A 26,565-nucleotide genomic window follows, 5' to 3' on the forward strand; every position below is an offset into this window, starting at 1 on the left:
ATTAGAAGTCTGATGTAGGATTGTGTGAGTTGTTGTAGGTTTACGGTAGATTTCAAAGCTGTGCTGATTGTTTTCTTTTTCGATTAATATGCGTCGTGTAAGCAGCCCTGAGTCAGCTCGCCGGCAGGGTCCGAGAGTGGAGCAAGAGCTCAGATTGCTCCTCCCTGCGAGTTTAGACCCCTCGTGTGGATGGCAACCTCCATCTCTCGACAGCTGCTCGACGTAGCTCTTAGACAAGAAAAACTGTACCGGCACTGTAGGGAGAGCTGAGACTAACTCGGAGAGGGCTCAGCGGCCATATTGCGTCCAAATTTGGGGTCAATTCTAGTGTCCGATTCCACCCGTCGGCTTTGACCAATGATGTAGTGAGTGATGTTATTTTGTTTGTGCCGCAGACTGCTGTCGATGAAGTTAAATGATTTCTCTGGATTACCTCGCTACGCGCATATATTAAAAATTCAATGTAGATTGTTTTGTTTTCGTCTCGTAATTTGTTTTCGGCATCTTTTGTTAATGACAGTAGTCGTGATTTATAAGTAGTCGTGATTTATAAGGCCTTGATTTCTCACGCTGTTCGTTATGGATGAGTCAGTTGTTTTTACTGCGAAAATTCTGCTTCAGAAAATGGGTGACCGTTAATCAACTATAAAATTTTTTGCAAAGATTGGGCGTCATTGCTGAATTTTGCAAGTGCACTGTCTGTGGAAATTATATGGCTTTGACGAAGGTTGCGTCATCACGAACTTCCGACGAATACATGCGGAGGTGCAGAAAAAATAACATATGGAGATCCATACCCAGGGGGACGTGGTTCGAAAGATAGAGGCTGAATTTAGAAGTAATTGTCATGCTAACCTACTATTTTTGCTATGAATATTCTTGCAAATCTGTCATGCACGAAGCAGGGGTTTCGTGTGGCACTGTAGTCGACTGTTTCTCGTTTTGTAGAGAAGTCTGCGGGGAATTTATTAAGTGTAGGGAGTCACTGGGGGGGGGGGGGGGGGGGGGGGTTATAGATGAAGTAGATGATTCACATTTTGGAAAGAGAAAGTACGAAAGGGGGCACGAGGTTGTTGAGCTTTGGGTTTTTGGAGGAGTAGTTTCTGGAAGAGATTAGGGTTTTACCAAATCGGACAAAGGAAGTCTTGACATCTTTAATAGAAGAATATGTGGAAGAAGGTTCTGTAGTCATGTCGGATGGGTTTGCTTCGTACAAGGGGTTGGGTGAAAGGGGTTATCATCACTTGGCCGTGAATCACAATATTCAGTTTAAAGATTAAAAGACGGGGGCATGTACTAATACTATCGAAGGGTATTGGGGGCCTGTAAAATCTGTTGTCGAGCGGGAAAAGAGGATTTCAGTTTTGCAAGGCCATTTAGATGAATACTGTTGGAGGAAGAGTATTCCTAAAGGTTATTGTTCATTTCTTGCATTTATGAAAGTAGTCAGCAAAATTTACAAGCCTCGTTTTGTTAGTTAGGTGTTGGCGGTCTGATACTTTTTTCTTGTTTTGCGTTGCGTTTTTTTATGTTATTGTATTGTGCGAGTGCTACTTTTTTGGTTTCTCTGGAGGGATGTTTTTCTGTCCTTTTAATATTTTCTGGTTACAATGGTGGGCCGAGGGGTGTTGCAGTGTCTTTGCCGGAAGGTTTATGTGATTGACTCGTGGTTTCATTTTCTTATTTTAAAATTTTGCGCCTCATTGAGGGCAGGTGATAGGGAACAACTGGTTTGGGTGGCACCTCATTCGTGCCTGACAATTTGTGTTTCTTTTTTTTTCATTTGTTATTCTGGATTTTGCTTCTTTCGTTACAGTTTGACCTACTGACATTATTATTTCTTGTTATGCCCCTATTTCGTTCTTGTCAGCCTCGATCTTTGACTCCTTTGGAAGTACATATGCGGTAAGTTTCTTTTTATGCAGCCCCTTTTATGTTCTCCTTATCGATGTTTCTGCTACACGTCTCTTATTTTAAGTGTCACTCCTGGTGTATCGATTTTACTGAGTGTTATTTGGAGCTACTGTAGCTGGTGTGACTTTCGTGTAGTATAGTTATCGGTTGCAAGGTTTGGTTGGTTGGTTTGGGTTGATTTGGGGGGAAGAGACCAAACAGCGAGGTCATCGGTCTCATCGGATTAGGGAAGGAAATCGGCCGTGCCCTATCAAAGGAACCATCCCGGCATTTACCTGAAGCGATATAGGGAAATCACGGAAAACCTAAATCAGGATGGCCGGAGACGGGATTGAACCGTCCTCCTCCCGAATGCGAGTCCAGTGTGCTAGCCACTGCGCCACCTCGCTCGGTCAAGGTTTGGTCATTTTTGCGTTTTATTTCTTTGCGTGTGCAGTAATGTGTGAACAGATTTTCATTTTTTGAAAGTATAGTCGTATTCTGTAGTTCACTAACAAGATCTTTTTTCCAGCTCGTTTCTGATATAAGATATTTGCGCAACAAACAGTAATATTGGAATCGGTAACTAGAAATAACCTCCTACATAGATTTCTTCTATTTACCGATTCCAACTATTCGTCGGTTCATTATTTAGACCGTTTTTGCAGTACGTGTGCAAAATATAATATAATATATTCACTCGTAATTGCTCTCGTGTTCTTATTTATTTCACTCAACATCAACTCGTTTAAATGAAATTCGCGCGTAAATAATACACGCGTTAAATTATTATTTTATGGCATGCTACATTCGTTTGTTTACGAGTATGATCCGTTCCATTCATACATTGTCCATTGCAGCATCTTTGCCTTATGTATGACGTCATTAGTCAAAGCCGACGAGTGGTATCGGACACTAGAATTTATCCCAAATTTGTGCCGTATTTTATAGTTTGTACACTATCACACCTTGGTAATGTAATTTGCCGTACTCACGCACATATTAAATAGAGGTACCGACCTAAATGCCTTTACTGAGCCGTAATATGTGGCCGCAGAATGTTTCTGAGCGAATAAATCGTCCGTTTTACCTCCTAAACGAACAGCACAAGCAGTTAGCCTATTTCGAAAGTTCTAGACTTCAACGATGCTGCGCAGCAAATAACGTATTAAAACATCGCATATATTGGCCTGCTATATAAATTAACAAACGAAAACCAAAAAAATGTACCTGATGAGAATGGATCCCACAATAATATGAAAATATGAATGAAGAACTATCAAGCTATCCACGGCGCCACATCAATACTGCAACGACAGTTACTACAAATGTGTAACGGCTTTGTCGGGAGACTTGACACTACTGTCGCTATGGTTACGCATGTAAGGTTCTCATATGTTTTCTGCTTTTGTAAATAATTCACTTTTACTGTAAGGGGCAAAGATAGATGAGCTCTCTGTGTGAGCAGTGAATAAGATCCTTGACTATATGTTTAGTTTCATCTGTGGTTGACTTGCTAGTCAGTTGTGTGGCGCTGGGGCATTCTGATTTCAGGTGTGGTAGCGACCAGAGGAGGTTTACAGAGAAGTGTTATTTGTGAATCTGGGAGAAACTGTCTGGAATACTTTATTACGGAAATGAAAACTCATTTATAATACTTTCTAGTTCTTTATATTGATGGAGAAGATTTTGGAGTAACTTTAAAGGTAACGAAGACATGCGCAAGCATTAAAATTTTCTTTGTCAGACCTGTTAATTGAAGCAAATCTTTGTCCCTCACATAACTAATAACTTTTACGATTAGCGTTAATGTGATCTCTTTGTTTTCATCATGTCACAAATGACGCAATTCTTGAGGTATTACCAGTTTTGAAATTTAGCAATTTTTAGAGTCTTTTTATGTTGTACAATCATTTTTGTCAATAATCAGAGTTTGATTTCCCAACAACGATTTTCTATGAAATAAAACCTGCCTCCATAATTCGTAGTAAAGTTTTGAATATCTTGTCATGTGTCCATTGCTCCTTACGCCACACGAAGTCACAGATCGTTTCTGACGAGCAACAAGAAAGAAATTAGAAGTGAGTAGTTTATTTTCCTTTAGCCGCTGCATATGCTGATTTTTATTTGCTTTCGGGAACGTTAGTACTCCAGACACAAAAAAAAAATCATCCTCAACAAGAGGTAAGTCACTTTTATTTCATGGCAATTTCACCTTGCAGTGTTTTTAGTCGGCATTGTCAAGAGTCGTGCTAGTAAGCATATTAATTTTCAATGAACGTTGTTGGTAATTTCAAACAGTTATTTTCTTTTTGAATAGAGCAATAATTTATTTTTGTGGATATTCCAAGTCAAACATTGCAGTTCATATCACGCAGCGCCCATAATGTACTTCAGTATTGAATTTTGGTTATGTAGTTTTCATTGAGCACACAATTAGTTTCTTTTGGGATGTAAGAGATTCGTTTTCTTCATATCAGATCCTGCATTTAATTAAGTTTAAAGTTTTATTTCACGGCACTGTTCACATGCGTAACATAGGGCCAACCAACTGTCAGTTTGTTCAGTAATTGAATACGATATCTAGAGTACACGTTAGATGAGGAGAAAGTTTTCGAAATCAGTATATTCAATGTTATCACATACAGACAAAATTTTATAGAAAGGTTACACGCATTGTGAGTGCATGTCAGCGACGTATCAGCAAAAAAATAGTGAAGAATGCTGCCAGGAAATTCACTCTTAACCAAGTCACTTATAGCGTCCCCAGTGAAATAATACTAAAAGACTAAAAAAACAGTATTTATAAAGAAGAGACATTTTAAAATTGAATAATATACATTTTTCTCATGTACCCGTATTATAATAATTTCTCTGTGTAAGTTTCGAGGGCAAAGAAATATAACAAAATGATCTGAAGAGACGACAAGATACGCTCTTTTGTTAATTTTTTAGTCGTCTCCACTTCTTCTGTTGTCTTGGTTGCGTGTAGACGGACATCTTGCGAGTGCTGGCAAATGTAAGCATATTTGTACTAATTAAACAGATAATATATTGATTTAATATTATTGTTCACTTTTAATTTGTAAGAGGTGATCCCGATTTCATGTCCGCCTTCCTTGAATTCACCTGCATTCGAGTAATTTACAGATCAACAATCGCAGCTGCCGATGCAGCCAACGACACCATTACGTGGCGATATTAACTTATAAAAAATTTGCGGAAGCGAAAAACTCGCCCGCTATTAACATACTATTCATTGTTCTCCACAGCCGCCCGAAGTTGGAGAAAATACGTAGCTTGAAGATTCTTATTTTCAGTACCACAGCCGAGAGCCAGAGGCAGGACTCAGACTACAATGCAATGATTAACGGAGGTAAGAAGAAATACTAACGTGCGTGTGTAATTAATAACTAAAGATTTTTTGGTTTAAACTGAACTGAATAGCCGAGGAAATTAATATGAAAAGTTTATTCCATTGTTCAACTTATATGATCATGTTTTAAGATTCAGCGAGTCTAACGTTCATTAACGTAACAAATAATTTATACTGAAGATTAATACTGTTAAAAAAGAGAACTTCACAAAAACATTTAATTGTAAATCAAAATAAAATGAAATATCATACTTATTAAGGCCCACCACGTAAGTCGGCAACAATAAACATTCCCAATAAATAATATATTAAATTACGACGGCCGACGGCCGCGAGACACTGCTGCCTGCCGCTACATTGAGAGTAGCAAGTGACTTCTGCGCGACTCGCTTTCCTGCAACATCTTTATTACTACGGTGATTTAACAGCCAGCCAGCAGAGCGGGTACGGACCTGGGTGCGCCGTGCCTCTCGGCTTGCCACAGCTGCAGCAGCGCCAGCACGTCCTCGGGGTCGACGGCCAGGTCCCTCTTGAGGCGCGGGCCCACACCGCTCAGCTCCAGCGCGTGCGGCACCATCGGTCGGAAGCTGCTGCTGCAACCGCAACGCACCACATCTCTACCACTATACTGCCACACAAAGACGAGTAGTTACTTAAAGTTGTTACCAAGTATCTTCAAAGCATTTTTATTGATTTACTTCAAGTTTTTACATGAATTTTAACAAACGTTTGGAACGATATATACACTACTGGCCACTAGAATTGCTACACTAAGAAGAAACGCAGATGATAAACGGGTATTCATTGGACAAATATATTATACTAGAACTCACATATGATTACATTTTCACGCAATTTGGGTGCATAGATCCTGAGAAATCAGTACCCAGAACAACCGCCTCTGGTCGTTATAACGGCCTTGATACGGCTGGGCATTGAGTCAAACAGAGCTTGGATGGCGTGTACAGGTACAGCTGCCCCTGCAGCTTCAACACGATAACACAGATCATTAAGAGTAGTGACTGGCGTATTGTGACGAGCCAGTAGCTCGGCCACCATTGACCAGACGTTTTCAATTGCCGAGAGATCTGAAGAATGTGCTGGCCAGGGCAGCAGTCGAACATTTTCTGTTTCCAGGATCTGCAACATGCGGTCGTGCATTATCCTGCTGAAATGTAGGGTTTCGCAGGGATCGAATGAAGGGTAGAGCCACGGGTCGTAACATGTCTGAAATGTAACGTCCACTGTTCAAAGTGCCGTCAATGCGAACAAGAGGTGACCGAGACGTGTAACCAATAGCACCCCATACCATCACACCGGGTGATACGCCAGTATGGCGACGACGAATACACGCTTCCAATGTCCGTTCACCGCGATGTCGCCAAACACGGATGCGACCATCATGATGCTGTAAACAGAACCTGGATTCGTCCGAAAAAATGACGTTTTGCCATTCGTGCACACAGGTTCGTCGTTGAGTACACCATCGCAGGCGCTCCTGTCTGTGATGCAGCATCAAGGGTAACCGCAGCCATGGTCTCCGAGCTGATAGTCCATGCTGCTGCAAACGTCGTCGAACTGTTCGTGCAGATGGTTGTTGCCTTGCAAGCGTCCCCATCTGTTGACTCAGGGATCGAGACGTGGCGGTACGATCCGTTACAGCCATGCGGATAAGATGCCTGTCATCTCGACTGCTAGTGATACGAGGCCGTTGGGATCCACCACGGCGTTCCGTATTACCCTCCTGAACCCACCGATTCAAAAATGGTTCAAATGGCTCTGAGCACTATGGGACTTAACATCTGTGGTCATTAGTCCCCCAGAACTTCGAACTACTTAAACCTAACGAACCTAAGGACATCACACACATCCATGCCCGAGGCAGGATTCGAACCTTCGACCGTAGCAGTCGCGCGGTTCCGGACTGAACGCCTAGAATCGCGAGACCACCGCGGCCGGCCCCACCGATTCCATATTCTGCTAACAGTCATTGGATCTCGACCGACGCGAGCAGCAATGTCGCGATACGATAAACCGCAATCGCGATAGGCTACGATCCGACCTTTATCAATGTCGGAAACGTGATGGTACGCATTTCTTCTCCTTACATGTGGCATCAGAACAACGTTTCACCAGGCAACGCCGGTCAACCGCTGTTTGTGTATGAGAAATCGGTTGGAAACTTTCCTCGTGTCAGCACGTTGTAGGTGCCGCCCCCGGCGCCAACTTTGTGTGAATGCTCTGAAAAGTTAATCATTTGCGTATCACAGCATCTTCTTCCTGTCGGTTAAATTTCGCGTCTGTAGCACATCTTCGTGGTGTAGCAATTTTAATGGCCAGTAGTGTATATATAGCGTGTATCATAATTAATGCCGTAAATGCATACAGTGGAAAGTACACGATACAAGAAAAAAAAACGTCTCAGTAAACACAGTGTCTCAAATGCGTAGCTTAAGAGCATCGAGCAATTTTTCATCTCCGATACAGTGAGGCAAATCTCTTCTACTGAAAGCTCTTTGCTTTCCATATTTTAGGAAATGGTAATGTGAACCAAAACAAGAAAAAATGTCCAGTAAACATGTGCTCTAAAACGCATACCTCAAAAGCTATGAGCACGTGCTCATCCTCGCTACTAGGAAACACAGCGCTTCTAATGAACAATTGCTCATGACTTTTAAGGTATGCCTTTTAGAGCAAATGTCGACTGGATATTTTTTCTTGCTTTCGTCCATACTACTACTTCTCAAAATGTGGAAGGCAAAGAGCTTCCAGTAGAGGAGATTTGCTTCACGGTATCGGATGAAAAATTGATCGTAGCTCTTAAGGCATGGACTTTCGACCCTAAGTTTACTGAGACTTTTCTGCTTCTAGTGTCGCGTACTTTCAACTGTATGCGGTCACATAATTAATTATGGTACACCCTGTACATATACACTCCTGGAAATTAAAATAAGAACACCGTGAATTCATTGTCCCAGGAAGGGGAAACTTTATTGACACATTCCTGGGGTCAGATACATCACATGATCACACTGACAGAACCACAGGCACATAGACACAGGCAACAGAGCATGCACAATGTCGGCACTAGTACAGTGTATATCCACCTTTCGCAGCAATGCAGGCTGCTATTCTCCCGTGGAGACGATCGTAGAGATGCTGGATGTAGTCCTGTGGAACGGCTTGCCATGCCATTTCCACCTGGCGCCTCAGTTGGACCAGCGTTCGTGCTGGACGTGCAGACCGCGTAAGACGACGCTTCATCCAGTCCCAAACATGGTCAATGGGGGACAGATCCGGAGATCTTGCTGGCCAGGGTAGTTGACTTACACCTTCTAGAGCACGTTGGGTGGCACGGGATACATGCGGACGTGCATTGTCCTGTTGGAACAGCAAGTTCCCTTGCCGGTCTAGGAATGGTAGAACGATGGGTTCGATGACGGTTTGGATGTACCGTGCACTATTCAGTGTCCCCTCGACGATCACCAGTGGTGTACGGCCAGTGTAGGAGATCGCTCCCCACACCATGATGCCGGGTGTTGGCCCTGTGTGCCTCGGTCGTATGCAGTCCTGATTGTGGCGCTCACCTGCACGGCGCCAAACACACATACGACCATCATTGGCACCAAGGCAGAAGCGACTCTCATCGCTGAAGACGACACGTCTCCATTCGTCCCTCCATTCACGCCTGTCGCGACACCACTGGAGGCGGGCTGCACGATGTTGGGGCGTGAGCGGAAGACGGCCTAACGGTGTGCGGGACCGTAGCCCAGCTTCATGGAGACATTTGCGAATGGTCCTCGCCGATACCCCAGGAGCAACAGTGTCCCTAATTTGCTGGGAAGTGGCGGTGCGGTCCCCTGCGGCACTGCGTAGGATCCTACGGTCTTGGCGTGCATCCGTGCGTCGCTGCGGTCCGGTCCCAGGTCGACGGGCACGTGCACCTTCCGCCGACCACTGGCGACAACATCGATGTACTGTGGAGACCTCACGCCCCACGTGTTGAGCAATTCGGCGGTACGTCCACCCGGCCTCCCGCATGCCCACTATACGCCCTCGCTCAAAGTCCGTCAACTGCACATACGGTTCACGTCCACGCTGTCGCGGCATGCTACCAGACTGCGATGGAGCTCCGTATGCCACGGCAAACTGGCTGACACTGACGGCGGCGGTGCACAAATGCTGCGCAGCTAGCGCCATTCGACGGCGAACACCGCGGTTCCTGGTGTGTCCGCTGTGCCGTGCGTGTGATCATTGCTTGTACAGCCCTCTCGCAGTGTCCGGAGCAAGTATGGTGGGTCTGACACACCGGTGTCAATGTGTTCTTTTTTCCATTTCCAGGAGTGTATATAATATATCTAAAGAGGAAACGTTGTTAGCAAAAATCTCGAAAAGTTCTGACCGATTTACTTCAGATTTTTACACAATACTCTAATAAACTATTGCATAGATATAGGCTATATATTTTATAATATATTTTTAATATGTGTTGTAAAAAAAATTTCGAAACGCTTTTGACCGACTTGCTTCAAATGTTTATTTACGTGATGTTCTAATATACAGGGTGGTCCATTGATAGTGACCGGGCCAAATATCTCACGAAATAAGCATCAAACGAAAAAACTACAAAGAGCCAAACTCGTCTAACTTGAAGGGGGAAACCAGATGGCGCTATGGTTGGTATGCTAGATGGCGCTGCCATAGGCCAAACGGATATCAACTGCGTTTTTCTTAAAATAGGAACCCCCATTTTTAATGCATATTACTGTAGTAAGTAAAGAAATATGAATGTTTTAGTTGGACCACTTTTTTCGCTTTGTGATAGATGGCACTGTAATAGTCACAAACGTATAAGTAAGTGGTATCACGTAACATTCCGCCAGTGCGGGCGGTATTTGCTTCGTTATACATCACCCGTGTTAAAATGGACCGTTTACCAATTGCGGAAAAGGTCGATATCGTGTTGATCTACGGCTATTGTGATCAAATGCCCAACGGGCGTGTGCTATGTAAGCTGCTCGGTATCCTGGACGACATCATCCAAATGTCGGGACCGTTCGCCGGATAGTTACGTTGTTTAAGGAAACAGGAAGTGTTCAGCCACATGTGAAACGTCAACCACGACCTGCAACAAATGATGATGCCCAAGTAGGTGTTTTAGCTGCTGTCGCGACTAATCCGCACATCAGTAGCAGACAAATTGCGCGACAATCGGGCATCTCAAAAACGTCGGTGTTGAGAATGCTACTTCAACATCGATTGCACCCGTACCATATTTCTATGCACCAGGAATTGCATGGCGACGACTTTGAACGTTGTGTACAGTTCTGCCACTGGGCACAAGGGAAATTACGGGACGATGACAGATTTTTTGCACGCGTTCTATTTAGCGATGATGCGTCATTTACCAACAGTGGTAACGTAAACCGACATAACATGTACTATTGCGCAACGGAAAACCCACGATGGCTGCTACAAGTGGAACATCAGCGACAATGGCGGGTTAATGTATGGTGCGGCATTATGAGATGAAGGATCATTGGCCCCCATTTTATCGATGGCAATCTAAATGGTGCAATGTATGCTGATTTCCTACGTAATGTTCTACCGATGTTACTACAAGATGTTTCACTGCACGACAGAATGGCGATGTACTTCCAACATGATGGATGCCCGGCACATAACTCGCGTGTGGTTGAAGCGGTATTGAGTAGCATATTTCATGACAGGTGGATTGGTCGTCGAAGCAACATACCGTTGCCCGCACGTTTACCGGATATGACGTGCCTGGATTTCTTTCTGTGGGGAAAATTGAAGGAAATTTGCTATCGTGATCCACCGACAACGCCTGAAAACATGCGTCAGCGCATTGTCAATGCATGTGCGAACATTACGGAAGGCGAACTACTCGCTGTTGAGAGGAATGTCGTTACACGTAGTGCCAAATGCATTGAGGTTGACGGACATCATTTTGCGCATTTATTGCATTAATGTGGTATTTACAGCTAATCGTTCTGCAACAGCATGCGTTCTCAGAAATGATAAGCTCACAAAGGTACTTGTGTCACATTGGAACAACCGAAATTATATGTTCAAACGTACCTACGTACTGTATTTTAATTCAAAAAACGTACCTGTTACCGACTGTTCGTCTAAAATTGTGAACCATATGTTTGTTACTATTACAGGGCATCTATCACAAAGCGAAGAAAGTGGTCCAACTAAAACATTCATATTTCTTTACGTATTACACGAATAAGTTAAAAAAATACGCAGTTGATATCAGTTTGACCTATGGCAGTGCCATCTAGCGGGCCAACCATAACGCCATCTGGTTTCCCTCTTCAAGCTAGACAAGTTTAGTTCTTTGTAGTTTTTTCGTTTGATGCTTATTTCGTGAGATATTTGGCCCGGTCACGATCAATGGACCACCCTGTATATATAAATTTAAAGCACATCGGTCACCAACTTTTAGAGGCTTTGCATCACCCTGGTCCCTAGAAATCCTAAGGATAGGCGTTGACTGTGGGTATTGTATCACAGACACAGTCCCTTTGACTATTCAAAGATGTGTCTAAACCCGCCCAAAGGTGTAAACAACCATGCATGAGCAGCGCCTATTAGACGTAGGGGGTCCGACAGCTGATCAGTTCCAGGCATTCCACCACGAAGGAGGTACATGACTCTGTTGTGTGTAGTTCAACCATCTCTAGACGGTCAATACCGCGGTTCGATCACGTCCGCATTGTTACTTTGTGCCAGGAAGGGCTCTCAACAAGTGCCCAGGCGCCTAGGAGTGAACCAAAGCGATGTTGTTCCGACATGGAGGAGATACAGAGAGAAAGGAACTTTCGATTGCATACCTCGCTCAGGCCACCCAAGGGCTACTACTGCAGTGGATGACCGCTACCTGCGGATTATGGCTCGGAAGAACCCTGACAGCAACGCCGCCATGTTGAATATCGCTTTTCGTGCTGCCACAGGGTGTCGAGGTAGGACTCAAACTGTGCGCAATAGGATGCATGATGCCCAACTTCATTCCCGACGTCCATGGCGAGGTCCATCTCTGCAACCACGACACCATGCAGCGCGGTACAGATGGGTCCACCAACATGCCGAATGGACCGCTCAGGATTGGCATCACAATGAGTTTCGCATATGCCTTCAACCAGACAACCGTCGGAGACGTGTTTGGAGACAACCCGGTCAGGCTGAACGCCTTAGAGACACTGTCCATCGAGAGCAACAATGTGGAGGTTCCCTTCTGATTTGGGGTGGTATTATGTGGGGACGACGTACGCCGCTGGTGGTAATGGAAAGCGCCGTAACGGCTGTACGATACGTGAATGCCATCCTCCGACCGACAGTGCAGCCATATCGTCAGCATATTGGCGAAGCATTCGTCTTCATGGACGACAATTCGCGCCCCCCATCGTCCACATCTTGTGAAAGACTTTCTTCAGGATAACGACATCGCTTGAGCGGAACCATGTTCTCCAGACATGAACCCTATCTAACATGTCTCGGACAGATTGAAAAGGGCTGTTTATGGACGACGTGACCCACCAACCACTCTGAAGGATCTACGCCGAATCGCCCTTGAGGAGTGGGAAATCTGTACCAGCAGTGCCTTGATGAACTTGCGGACAGCATGCCACGACGAATACAGGCATGCAACAATGCAAGATGACGTGCTACTTGGTATTACAGGTACCGGTGTGTACAGCAATCTGGACCACCACCTCTCTAGGTCTCGCTGTATGGTCTTACAACATGCAATGTGTGGTTTTCGAGAGCAATAAAAAGGGCAGAAATGATGGTTATGTTGGCTATTCCTATTTTCTGTATAGGTTCCGGAATCGAGGTGATGCAAGACTTTCTTTGATGTGTGTACATATATAAAGAACTTTTAGAGAGTTTCCTTACACCGGGGATATGGTGTTAGGAAAGTCTCTATAAGTTCTTGACCGATTTGCTTTAAATTTTTGCTGAGTATTCTAATAAATCGGGTGGTTATAATTAAACTTTCCCCATTTAACAAGTTATTACACGGAAAATAATTACTGTGTGAGTACCAGACTTGCTAGCATTAATGTACAGAGTGTAGGTGCACGATTTCCATGCGTCACAGCCCCACCGTCCAGTTCTATGGCCACCAGATGCCGTGATCAGTCATTGTGTTTCGTAGTGTCACACACCTGGCCGGTCGCAGTGCATTAGTTGACGTGTCAGCAGGAGCTTGGAAAAAAATGAGCAGGGCATTATTGGTGAAGCTCCGTTAGAAAAACAACAGTAATGCTGCAGCTGTACTTCGAGAATGTCGCCGGATGAAAGGATTACGGAAGGCCCCTCTTTCTCCACCTGTTGTGCGGAGCATGATGAAGAAGTTCGAATCAACTGGAGAACTGGGCGTCGCTCCAGGAAGAGACCGACGACCGGTTGCCCCACAGGTGGTTGATGAAATTGCTGTTGCTATTGCAGACAACGCTGCGCGCAATTCCCGATCGTCAGGCAGTGCGCGTGCTGTGTCACGACAGATGAACATCCCGTGGTCCACTGTACGGAAGGTGCTTCGAAGCATTCTCGCATGGTATCCGTACAAGATCCATATCTTACAGCAGCTTGCACTTGACGCACAACGACATGTTGACTTCGCTGTCTTCTCACAAAGACTAAAGTTGACGATGTCTGGCCCTGGACCATCCAGTGGACAGACGTTCATTTTTCTCTGACAGTTGAGGTGAACGCACAGAATTGTCGACTGTGGGAATCTTCACCTCCAGTCACTGTGCATGAAGTTCCTCTGTATGGTGAATGTGTTACCGTATAGTGTGGCTTCACGGCTACATTCAACGTTGACCCATTCTATTTTGATCAGGTTAGCGCTCAAGGACCAAAGATGCGCAGTGTGACTGGCCAGCGTTACTGCGATAGACTCCACCAGATGTCAAACCCGCCCTAAAGCCCTGCACAGTGGAGGACACATCTTGCGCCACTAATGGTGCAATAAGATGGTACAACTTCCTGTTCCAAGAGATGGAATGCCATCTGGTAGCTGCGTTTGTACACGCAGTGACTGCAGATTCCGCAACAACATTTTAGAAAATGGATACTTAGAGTGGTAGCTGCTGCTCATGCAGTCACTAGTGCAGTAATATCTCGGCGACGTCGACGAAGAACTTAACTTTGACATAATAGAGGATGATGGAGTAAGCCTTGAATTTTAAGACGTGACGACGGTAGTCGGGAATTGCACAGTCTATTACGCGATGAAGTGAGGTTGGAGGACAGGGAACCATACAAAAATTTTATGAGAATGGGCGAGACGGAATTTTCGACATTGCTTCGTTTAGTAGGTCCAAGAATAACGAAGCAAAACACAGTTATGCGAGACTGTATCTCAGCTTCAAAGAGGTGAATAGGTACTTTTATACAAACCTAGTATTACTAGGCTGCTGTATGTACAGTGCATACTTGTAAGCTGTAACTAATCCCATAATTTTGTTTAGGTTAATTCTAACACTGAGGTTTATGGCTAATGGAGAAAGCTACAGAAGCCTAATGTTTTCATTGATAATACGTGTAAGCACGATATCCTCAATTATTCCTGAAACTTGTGACGCAATATGCCAGTGCTTGAAGGATTCACACGTGACGATATGCTGATTTTGTTAAATTTCATGAGAGCATGAGCAAAATAAGTTAATGTAATGACACATTTAAATGAACTGAAAAGTACAATAAGGGAACCATTTTGGTTCAAATGGCTCTGAGCACTATGGGACTTAACATCTATGGTCATCAGTCCCCTAGAACTTAGAACCACTTAAACCTAACTAACCTAAGGACAGCACACAACACCCAGCCATCACGAGGCGGAGAAAATCCCTGACCCCGCCGGGAATCGAACCCGGGAACCCGGGCGTGGGAAGCGAGAACGCTACCGCACGACCACGAGATGCGGGCTCCATTTTGGTCAGATGTGTTACTCTCAGCAAGAAACATTTTCCGGGGCGTAAGTGTACTCTGGGTGCCTCTGCCACAACTTTTCGATGTAGTTTTACTTGTTACGTTTACTTAGTGGGCATACCCATAGCATTCCCATTATTCTGGTAAATTCATTAGAAATAGCAACAAATTCTTTAAAGTGGCACTCTTAACAATTTCCAAAAAATATTTTGGTGGAAGGATGTATCTCTGATCCAAACTCCAGCTACACCTGAATCCAGGTATTATCACATGTTTTTATAGTTTGGCAATTATACTCAAAAAGCAGCCCTACATTGTAAAAGTTTATGTGTTAAGAATTGAACCTTACAATTTACAGGCCAAAACTGTTTCCCCCCTACCTGAGGAATTTTCAGACAAAATTAGTGCACTTCGTAATCCATCATTTTCAGTTGTTAGGGGAAAATATGTCTGAGATGTAGTGATTCCAGACTTCTTGTTCATTTCATGTGTATGAAAGTCACATTGACACATTCACATCACATTTTGCGTCTTTCAGATGCCATCAACAGAAAGTGAATGGAAACATATATCGAAACAGTTCAAAGACATGTGCAGCTTATCAAATTGTCTTGGCGCTTTAGACGGGAAGCATGTGGAATTCCGACCACCAAGATGTATAGGCTCATACTGCCACAATTACAAAGGAGGTAACAGCATTGTGTTACTGTGAAGCATCCCCAACTCTCTTGTGGTTCCCTTTTTAGGTACTCCGCGTGGACGTCTGCTCGTAGACACGTATCCTCAGTAGGTTTTCCGGCTTTACTTCCCGACGTGACAGCGACGACTCTCCGATGAGGTGCGGGCCTTGTGTTTTGCTATTACTGCGAGTCTTGTAAATATCGCTTTTATTAATAATCTTCCCGGCTAAAACTCTCCCGTTTTATGATTAAGACAGCCTGCGCCACCTTTCGGAGGGAGTGGGGACGTCAAAGAGTCACAAAAGTTCATATTAAGCAGTCCGTAAAACACGTAAACGTTCACTTCAGTTAGCGTGTTTGTTAATGCCTACGCTTTCCGCTAGATGGTGCTGACTTACTGCTGAATAGCTTTGGTTCCGTAGAACCTTCACTGATTAGTACTATGTAAATGAAATAAGTGCAACACTCTTGTGTTTCACTTTCACTGTATATTCAAGGATTAAAATGGTGATGGATGATGGTCTATTTAAAAGGTTCCTAGCCTGGAGGAATCTAAATAGTCCGCAAATACCGATATGCACGCGCTCTACGTCCAGATTCGCAACTAACGGCACACGACACTTTCAAAAGTCCACACGTTAATATCCGAATACCGGTACCTCTGAATTCACTCGTATCAGCAGATAATTTGAGTTTCTGTCGTCTATATGTCCGTAAAGTTCCAATCTAGCACTAAAGTCCTAAGATCCTCTTAATACTCCGTTGTTACCAACAGTCAGAGATCGTGCACTACATCACTTTTAATCTCCGTAATATTCTAACAGTTTATCGTGAATCTTAACACGATAAAGTCCAATCTAATTATTTTCTCGCTGACTGACACGGGTTCCCCGCCCTTTAACGAAACCATCAAGGAAAAAAGGCGGCAATAATGACGATCAGGCCTTTTTATAGGTTTTTCATCACAAGAGTTTAACGTCACTGCCTTCTCCATGGCGGAGCGTCCGTGGCTTTGCTGTACTTAGACGTTAAACTACTTGCTGATATACTATAATTTTGATCTGCAATTACCGAACTCTGATTCTACACTATTTTCCCCTCTAAAAATTCTATTCTTAATTTTAAATTATTCTTTCTATAGCTTTTATCACTATAAACTGAACCAAGGTGTTACAACTGGCACTTGTTGATGCACAGTATAAATTTACATGTGTGGGTGTAGGTTACAATGGGAGGATCAGTGATTGAGAAGTGTTCCAGAACAGTTCCCTCTGTGAAATACTTAGTTGTGCTGAAAATTTTATGAACATTCCTATACCAGAAATATTATCAGGAACTCAAACTGCAATGCCTTTTATAATTGTAGCTGATGATGCTTTACCCTTATCAGAGCATATAATGAAGCCATATAAGAGAAATATCACACAGCAACAGAAAATATTTAATTATCGTTTGAGTAGGGCTTGAAGAACTTTGGACGCTGGAGTTCGAGATTACCTCGTAAGTTCTAAGGCTAACATATTTTCCCATTCTGTAGTGAGCAACGACACAACCAGAGCAAAAAAAACCGCAGGGCAGACAAATCTGTGGCGAACGTGCGTCACCAGAGTGCCCATAAACACGTGTCCATAGGACGCACGCGGCAGGTCGAGCGAATCCGTCTCCATGGCGACATCCTTTGACGGCCATTGACGTCAAAACATTGATTTATCGCCGAGCTAGCCCATCCGACAGCTTCCGGCAGCGGCAGGTGCTAAACACGCCTCTAGCACTGACAGTGACGTAAGAGAGTCTCCCCCCCCCCTCCCCCCACTCCCCCCACCAGATTGCCCAGAGATGAGGCGTGACTCACAAGGGAACCTCCCCATCGCACCCCCCTCAGATTTAGTTATAAATTGGCACAGTGGATAGGCTTTGAAAAACTGAACACAGATCAATTGAGAAAACAGGAAGAAGTTGTGTGGAACTGTGAAAAAATAAGCAAAATATACAAACTGAGCAGTTCGTGGTAAGATATGCAACATCAAGGACACTGGTAACGTAGGAGTGCCGTGGTCTCGTGGTAACATGAGCACCTGCGGAACAAAAGGTCCTTGGTTCAAATCTTCTATGGAGTGAAAAGTTTAATTTTTTATTTTCAGTTTATGTGACAAACTCTTATGTTTTCATCACTTTTTTGGGTTGGTTGGTTGGTTGTTTTGGGGAAGACCAGACAGCGAGGTCATCGGTCTCATCGGATTAGGGAAGGACAGGGAAGGAAGTCGGCCGTGCCCTTTGAAAGGAACCATCCAGGCATTTGCCTGCAACGATTTAGGGAAATCACGGAAAACCTAAATCAGGATGGCCGGACGCGGGATACTTTTTTGGGAGTGATTATGACATCCACAAGAAAACCTAAATCGGGCAAGGTAGAAGAATCTTTTTACCCATTCGCCAAGTGTACAAGTTAGGTGGGTCGACAACATATTCCTGTCATGTGACGCATATGCCGTCACCAGTGTCGTATAGAATATATCAGATGTGTTTTCCTGTGGCGCAATCGGTTGACCTATGACCTTGCGATCGAATGTTTTCGGTTCCCATTGGAGAGGCACGTCTTTTCGTCTACTAATCGCACGGTTTTGCGATGCGGTCGCAAAACACAGACACTAAACTTATTGCAGTGAGCAGAGGCGTCAATGAACGAACGGACAGATAATAACTATGCAAAAATAAAGAAAGTAAAATTTTCACTCGAGGGAAGACTTGAACTAAGGACCTCTCGTTCAGCAGCTGCTCACGCTACCACGGGACCACGGCGCTCGTGAGCCCAGACGTTCCATGATGTTGCTTATGTGGCCCATGGACTATTCAGTTTGTATATTTTGCTTATTTTTTCACAGTTCCACACAACTTCTTCCTGTTTTCTCAGTTGATCTGTGTTCAGTTTATTAAGGCCTATCCACTGTGCCAACTTATAACTAAATCTGAGGGGGGTACGATGGGGAGGTTCCCTTGTCAGTATCGGTGGTTTCACAATTGCCGAAATGTCAGCGTCACGTTTTTGAACATCGACGGTCAAAGTAATTCACGAGCCTCCACACTACGTGGCACGTCAATTTCGAAAGGACGTCGTATGTTACATATGGTCTATAAAATACTCGCCAGAGGGGCTATTTCGTAGTTATTGTAGATCGTTATAAGATGCCGAAATTTAGTTTAAAGCAGCTTGCGATGATTGATGTTGCACTCGACGATGAGGAACAGAGACACAAAAAGAGTCTGAGTTAGAAAAATGTTAAAAAATCCAGACTGAGAAGGAGAGTTCAACACTCCTTACAAGTATCTGGAATAGGAGCCATCCTTCTATAAATATTTCAGAATGTCTAAACAACAGTTTTTTTTATCTGTTAAGGAAGATACGAATAAAAACTATGAAGAAAAATTTAAGATTTAGACGTCCAACATCACCTCGACAGAAGCTGATGGTTTGCCTACTGTATGCCTAGATGGGCCATCTTAGTGTACCTGAACTATTTTTACATATATTTCTGCTGCCTGCTGTTCGTCTTTAATTTAGTATGAATCTTATTTTAAACTTCTGCACCCCGCATCAGCTTTACTCTCGTGAATGAAGCACTTTGAACAAGATATGTATCATTTATTTTGCAATGTAGTCTTTCAGTTGATCAAAGGAAATACTTTAGCTTAGTATTGTCTTCCCGTATACATTAAGACCTTTTCGCGGCAAGTGTCAGTGGGGAATGCTTTCGTATTAGTTCACACTGTGTTCTTAATGTAACAGTCGCTCGCCATGTAGGCTACGCTATGGCCCGTCGAAACATTCTTTCCGAGAAACCTTGACGTGACGGTGAAGTGACGTGACGTGTCCATAACGTTTCGTCGACGGCGTGTGTGAATGCCACAATTTGAACTCCAGAGGGGAATCTTATGACGTGACGGCGACGTTCCGTCAAGTGGGAATACATCTTATAACGCCGCCTCTGAAGCGATACCTCTTAGAAGAAGACAATTGGATGAGGATCAGTACACGAGGGTAGACCCAGGTGTCCACTGAGGCGAGCTTCAGGGGGGATGTTCAAATGGTTCAAAAAATGGCTCTGAGCACTATGGGACTTAACACCTGAAGTCATCAGTCCCCTAGAACTTAGAACTACTTAAACCTAACTAACCTAAGGACATCACACACATCCATGCCAGAGGCAGGATTCGAACCTGCCATCGTAGCGGTTGTGCGGTTCCAGACTGGAGCGCCTAGAACCGCTTGGCCACATCGGCCGGTGGGGGATGTTGATGAGTGGTCTCTGACTAAAGCTGTTTACTAAATGTCTGACCCTGCCTCTGTGTAAACATAAGATAATGCATATTCAATATCCGTCGCTAATGACAAGCGATGCGTACCAGTAATTGACCATAATTTTCTTCTCGTTGATTGCTTCGTTAAAGGCTATTTTGTAGACGACTAAATAATGAACAGAGAGAGAGTTCTTTCTCTGTTGCCTGATCCATATAAACGTACGTCTAAATATACTTAAGAATTTAATTTTGTTTTCGGATTTGTCCAGCACTTCATCGCGCGGAAATAAAGCATTGGTATCCAGAACTTCTTTTGTGGTGAAGATTATTTGTTTCAGGATTTTTGTTGAAACACCATTTGCAAGGAGTACACACTTGTTCCAGCATACAAGATGGTTCCGTGATGAAGTTACAAACTTTCAGGGATGATGGCGGAGGAACCTGGCCCCGATACGACCGAGTGGAAAGTTGCAGTAGGAGCTTAAATCGTTGTGATACCTCTGACAGCAGATCTCTTCTACTGCATGCTTTTTGCTTTCCACATTTTGGGAGGAGGTAGTACGGAACAAAATAAAAAAAAATTGTCAAGTAAACATGGTTTTATGTTAAGGGCAACCACTACGGAAGTAATTCATGTTTCTCAAATAAACCGCTTTCAGCTGCAAATTAATTTTTACAGGGACATCGACCGGTTTTCTGACTGCAAATCATATTTTCAGATGTATATACCTTGGTAAAACACTCAAGCCCTCATACGCGAAGGAGGAGGACTCAGCCTTCTCAAAATAAAATACTGTTATCTGCAACAAGCAGGGCGTCACAGTTCAAACCGACCTGCTGAAAAACTAACAGGTTAGAAGCGCGTTTACTTCATACCAGGAAGCGGCGGGGAGCAACCCTCCATGTGGTGTCACCGCCAGACACCACACTTGCTAGGTGGTAGCCTTTAAATCGGCCGCGGTCCATTAGTATACGTCGGACCCGCGTGTCGCCACTGTCAGTGATAGCAGACCGAGCGCCACCACACGGCAGGTCTAGAGAGACGTACTGGCACTCGCCCCAGTTGTACAGCCGACGTTCATAGCAATGGTTCACTGACAAATACGCTCTCATTAGCCGAGACGATAGTTAGCATAGCCTTCAGCTACGTCAATTGCTACGACCTAGCAAGGCGCCATTTATCTCTTGCTGGTTATCTTATAAAGCCTGTGCCGTCAGACCAATGTTCTACAATTGTGGATTAAAGTTAAGTATTACAAGATTTTCGTACTTTATTGCAATTCTCAAGACATTGTCCTGTTCCAGACCTCACGCCAATCTGCGTGAGCTTAACGCGTGCCTTTCGGCTACCTCCGAGTGGCGTGGCTGTCTTGCTACGCCACTACACTCCAATCGCCCAACCGTGCAGGTGATTGGAGGGCTGCTGTCTGCCGGTTCATGACCGGCGTCCCTTACCTCAAATTCAGGGCGAGTGCTATGTAGGAGCACAATAGCGTTGGGCATCGCATTGATGACAACTTCCACTCTTGCAGACATACGTTCAATCAGGTGCTGGAAGGTTTCTTGGGGAATGGTTGCCCATTGTCCACGGAGTGCTGCACTGAGGAGAGGTTTCGATGTTGGTCGGTGAGGGCTGGCACGAAGTCGGCATTCCGAAACATCCCAAAGGTGTTCTATAGGATTCAGATCACGAATCTGTGTAGGCCAGTCCATTACACGGATGTTATTGTCATGTAACCACTCCGCCACAGGCCGTGCATTATGAACAGGTGCTCGATCGTGTTGAAAGATGCAATCGCCATCCCCGAATTGCTCCTCAACAGTGGGAAACAAGAAGGTGCTTAAAACATCAGTGTAGGCCTGTGCTGTGATAGTGCCACGTAAAACAACAAGGGATGCAAGCCCCCTCCATGAAAAACACGACCACACCATAACACCACCGCCTCTGAATTTTACTGTTGGCGCTACAAAAATGGTTCAAATGGCTCTAAGCACTACGGGACTTAACATTGAACGTCATCAGTTCCCTAGACTTAGAACTACTTAAGCCTAACCAACCTAAAGACATTACACACATCCATGCCCGAGGCAGGATTCGAACGTGCGACCGTAGCAGCAGCGCGGTTCTGGACTGAAGCGCCTAGAACGGCTCGCCCACAGAGGCCGGCTGTTGGCACTACACACGGTGGCAGATGACGTTCACCGGGCATTCGCCATACCCACACCCTGCCATCGGATCGCCAATTTGTGTACCGTGATTCGTCACTCCACACAATGTTTTTCCACTGTTCAATCGTCCAATATTTACGCTCCTTACACCAAGTGAGGCGTCGTTTGGCATTTACCGGCGTGATGTGTGGCTCGATCATGAAGTCCACTTGCAGTGTATCCTGACGCAAAATCGTAACGGCCTAAGGCACATCACTGTAACATTTATTCTGAAATGTGTTGATCTTGTGCTGAGTCAGGTTTATCTGCATAAATAAAAATTCATGAAAAGCTGTATCACTGGTTTCTCTGATATTCACTTAAATGTGGGACCGACGACAGTGTGCTTAAGACCCTTTTGGCTCTCAGCATCTCATTTGTATTCTAGTCAAGTGACCGTATTGGTAGACATTACTACCTGAGTTTAATGATTTTCACAAACGGCACTTTGTGTTTGGAGTTGGTTGTTTACTGTGCGGGAATCGGCTTTCGAGTTCAGGTGTAAACATGAACTATGTTGAAGCTATTTTAGATGCTAACAGAAAAGTAAACCTGCGAGGACGGGTCGTCAGTCGGGCTTGGGTAATTCAGTCGGTAGAGCATTTGCACGCGAAAGGCGAAGGTCCTAAGTTCGAGCCGCGGCCCGGCACACGGCTCTAATCTGCCAAGAAGTTTCATAGCAGAGCACGCTCCTCTGCAGAGTGAAAATCTCATTCCGGGAATAGAAAAATAAATTACCAGGAAAAGTTAGTCGCAAAGGAACTAGGGCGTCCGATAACAAATTCTTTGACTGAGAAAGTGAGTGACGAAATCTAATAAGCGTGACTAGAAGCGAACATTTAACAAGGAAGTGTACAGTTAGCACAAGTTGTTGTGTGGGTGGAGCGTAAGAATATCTGATTTTCACGCCGAAAGTAAATTCGTGAAGTGATATATCTCTTAGGGATCTACACTCCTGGAAATGGAAAAAAGAACACATTGACACCGGTGTGTCAGACCCACCATACTTGCTCCGGACACTGCGAGAGGGCTGTACAAGCAATGATCACACGCACGGCACAGCGGACACACCAGGAACCGCGGTGTTGGCCGTCGAATGGCGCTAGCTGCGCAGCATTTGTGCACCGCCGCCGTCAGTGTCAGCCAGTTTGCCGTGGCATACGGAGCTCCATTGCAGTCTTTAACACTAGTAGCATGCCGCGACAGCGTGGACGTGAATCGTATGTGCAGTTGACGGACTTTGAGCGAGGGCGTATAGTGGGCATGCGGGAGGCCGGGTGGACGTACAGCCGAATTGCTCAACACGTGGGGCGTGAGGTCTCCACAGTACATCGATGTTGTCGCCAGTGGTCGGCGGAAGGTGCACGTGCCCGTCGACCTGGGACCGGACCGCAGCGCGGCACGGATGCACGCCAAGACCGTAGGAACCTACGCAGTGCCCTAGGGGACCGCACCGCCACTTCCCAGCAAATTAGGGACACTGTTGCTCCTGGGGTATCGGCGAGGACCATTCGCAACCGTCTCCATGAAGCTGGGCTACGGTCCCGCACACCGTTAGGCCGTCTTCCGCTCACGCCCCAACATCGTGCAGCCCGCCTCCAGTGGTGTCGCGACAGGCGTGAATGGAGGGACGAATGGAGACATGTCGTCTTCAGCGATGAGAGTCGCTTCTGCCTTGGTGCCAATGATGGTCGTATGCGTGTTTGGCGCCGTGCAGGTGAGCACCACAATCAGGACTGCATACGACCGAGGCACACAGGGCCAACACCCGGCATCATGGTGTGGGGAGCGATCTCCTACACTGGCCGTACACCACTGGTGATCGTCGAGGGGACACTGAATAGTGCACGGTACATCCAAACCGTCATCGAACCCATCGTTCTACCATTCCTAGACCGGCAAGGGAACTTGCTGTTCCAACAGGACAATGCACGTCCGCATGTATCCCGTGCCACCCAACGTGCTCTAGAAGGTGTAAGTCAACTACCCTGGCCAGCAAGATCTCCGGATCTGTCCCCCATTGAGCATGTTTGGGACTGGATGAAGCGTCGTCTCACGTGGTCTGCACGTCCAGCACGAACGCTGGTCCAACTGAGGCGCCAGGTGGAAATGGCATGGCAAGCCGTTCCACAGGACTACATCCAGCATCTCTACGATCGTCTCCATGGGAGAATAGCAGCCTGCATTGCTGCGAAAGGTGGATATACACTGTACTAGTGCCGACATTGTGCATGCTCTGTTGCCTGTGCCTATGTGCCTGTGGTTCTGTCAGTGTGATCATGTGATGTATCTGACCCCAGGAATGTGTCAATAAAGTTTCCCCTTCCTGGGACAATGAATTCACGGTGTTCTTATTTCAATTTCCAGGAGTGTAGTTCATTTGTCCGAAAAAATGGCAAAGCACGAGAACTCCCACTTCCAAAAAAGTGCGGAATGCAGAGTTGCGAAGGCTTATACATTATTGCGTTATTGGCCTAAACTGTATTTAATTATGTACAAAAGAACAAAATTTCACAAAAACAATTGTTTCTTTTGTGAGATAAGTTACGCATCTTATTATTGTTATTATTATTATTGTCATTGTTATTATTATAATTATTAATATTGTTATTATTATTCTTAGTGGCTGTAGTTGTTTAAATTTGTTGATAAGCATAACTGTTAAGCAAAAGATGCTATTAATTTCACCCTCTCAAATTTATCTGAATCAAAAAATTTGTGAACAGCCAGAATGTATACTCACGAGCTGCCACTGCTGAAATCGATACATTTACTTCCTACATCATCCCTGAAAGTTTGTAACATCATCACCGAATGAACCTGTATTTTCCTTCTAGTACAGCGTACTTTTATCTTACTGTTGTTAGATTGTAGAGATCACAACCGTAAATTTACATGCAGTATTTGAGGGGATAGACAGCGAAATTATTGGGAATTGATTGTACAGAATTTGTGCACGTTTATAGCAATAGTGATGTCTCTGTAATGAGGAATAATCTTTTAACACAAATGTTTCTCATTGACAAGCTCTAGTACGCCGGTTTCTTCTGGAGTATACAGAACAGGCGGACGCATTCCGATCTCTATTGAGAAAAATGGAAGTTTGTTCTTCGAACTACTGTATGCAAATCTTGAAACTTTATTAGAAAAGAGCGATATTTAATAAAACATAAATGGAATGCAACGTTGTCATTCAGGCAAACTACAGTCATAAGCAACTGAGAATGGAAACACTGGCAGAAGCTGCCCGGCTGGAAGGTTAGTTTGGGCTCCAAAAAACACAAGCCACACACATTATAGTTATATTCCTATATATACCTCAGCAGGTACAGGGACCCTTACCTCAGATTGATACGTTTATCCTTCTTGAAAGTTTGTAACATCATCACGGAATCATCCTATATACAGGCGGCAGCCACGCGCGGCAGCCGCGCATTCTAGGGCGCCTTGTCATGGCCAGTGCGGCTGCCCCCGTCGGAGGTTCGAGTCCTCCCTCGGGCATGGGTGTGTGTGTGTCGTCCGTAGGATGAGTCAGTTTCAGTTAGGTTAAGTAGTGTGTAGGCTTAGGGACCGACGACCTCAGCAGTTTGGTCCCATAAGACCTTACCACTAATTTCCGATTTACAGGCGCAGGCGGCTATTACTTCGACGCTCTGTAGCGTCGTTGGATGACGTTTCCGGACATGGATTCGTATGTAAAATTTTATCTACCAAGTCCAATCTATGAGTCATAGAAGTTTGTAACTGGAATTTCCGAACACACTTTTGATGTGGTGAAAGAGAAATGCTGAAGTCAGTCGCATGAGGCCACTGAAATAATTCAGTGATGAGAAGTGAAAATTTGTTGCCGACTGGGACTCGAACCCAGATTTCCCGCTTTAGGCGGGCAGTCCTCTTAACCGCTTTTGCTATCCGGGCATGTTTCCCGTCCATCCCTAACTCCCAATTTGTTGCACATTACTTTCGTAGCGCCCCCATGTCTTTGACCCCATTGCTCGCGCCATATCGCATCATCCTCGCACGAAGTCGGGACTAGGGTGCATCCACACTGTAGATATGAAATGCCGTCAAGGGGGATACAGGGTGGTACATTGATAGTCCATTGATATATCTCACGAAGTAAGCGTCAAACGAAAAAACTAC

General features: G+C 44.8%; 1 protein-coding gene across 2 annotated transcripts in view; it reads right to left on the minus strand.

Annotated features, from left to right (window-relative positions):
* The window catches only part of LOC124595633, a 267,034-nt gene that overhangs the window by 79,694 nt on the left and 160,775 nt on the right, over positions 1–26,565 (minus strand). The window contains exon 5 of one of the 2 annotated variants that reach the window (XM_047134458.1): positions 5,722–5,859. In XM_047134458.1, coding sequence (XP_046990414.1) covers positions 5,722–5,859 — 138 coding nt within the window. Of the gene's footprint in view, positions 1–5,721; positions 5,863–26,565 lie in introns of both variants that reach the window. The other variant, XM_047134457.1, reaches the window with a different exon arrangement.

Source organism: Schistocerca americana, chromosome 2 (assembly GCF_021461395.2).
Source record: "Schistocerca americana isolate TAMUIC-IGC-003095 chromosome 2, iqSchAmer2.1, whole genome shotgun sequence".
Taxonomy (NCBI): domain Eukaryota; kingdom Metazoa; phylum Arthropoda; class Insecta; order Orthoptera; family Acrididae; genus Schistocerca; species Schistocerca americana.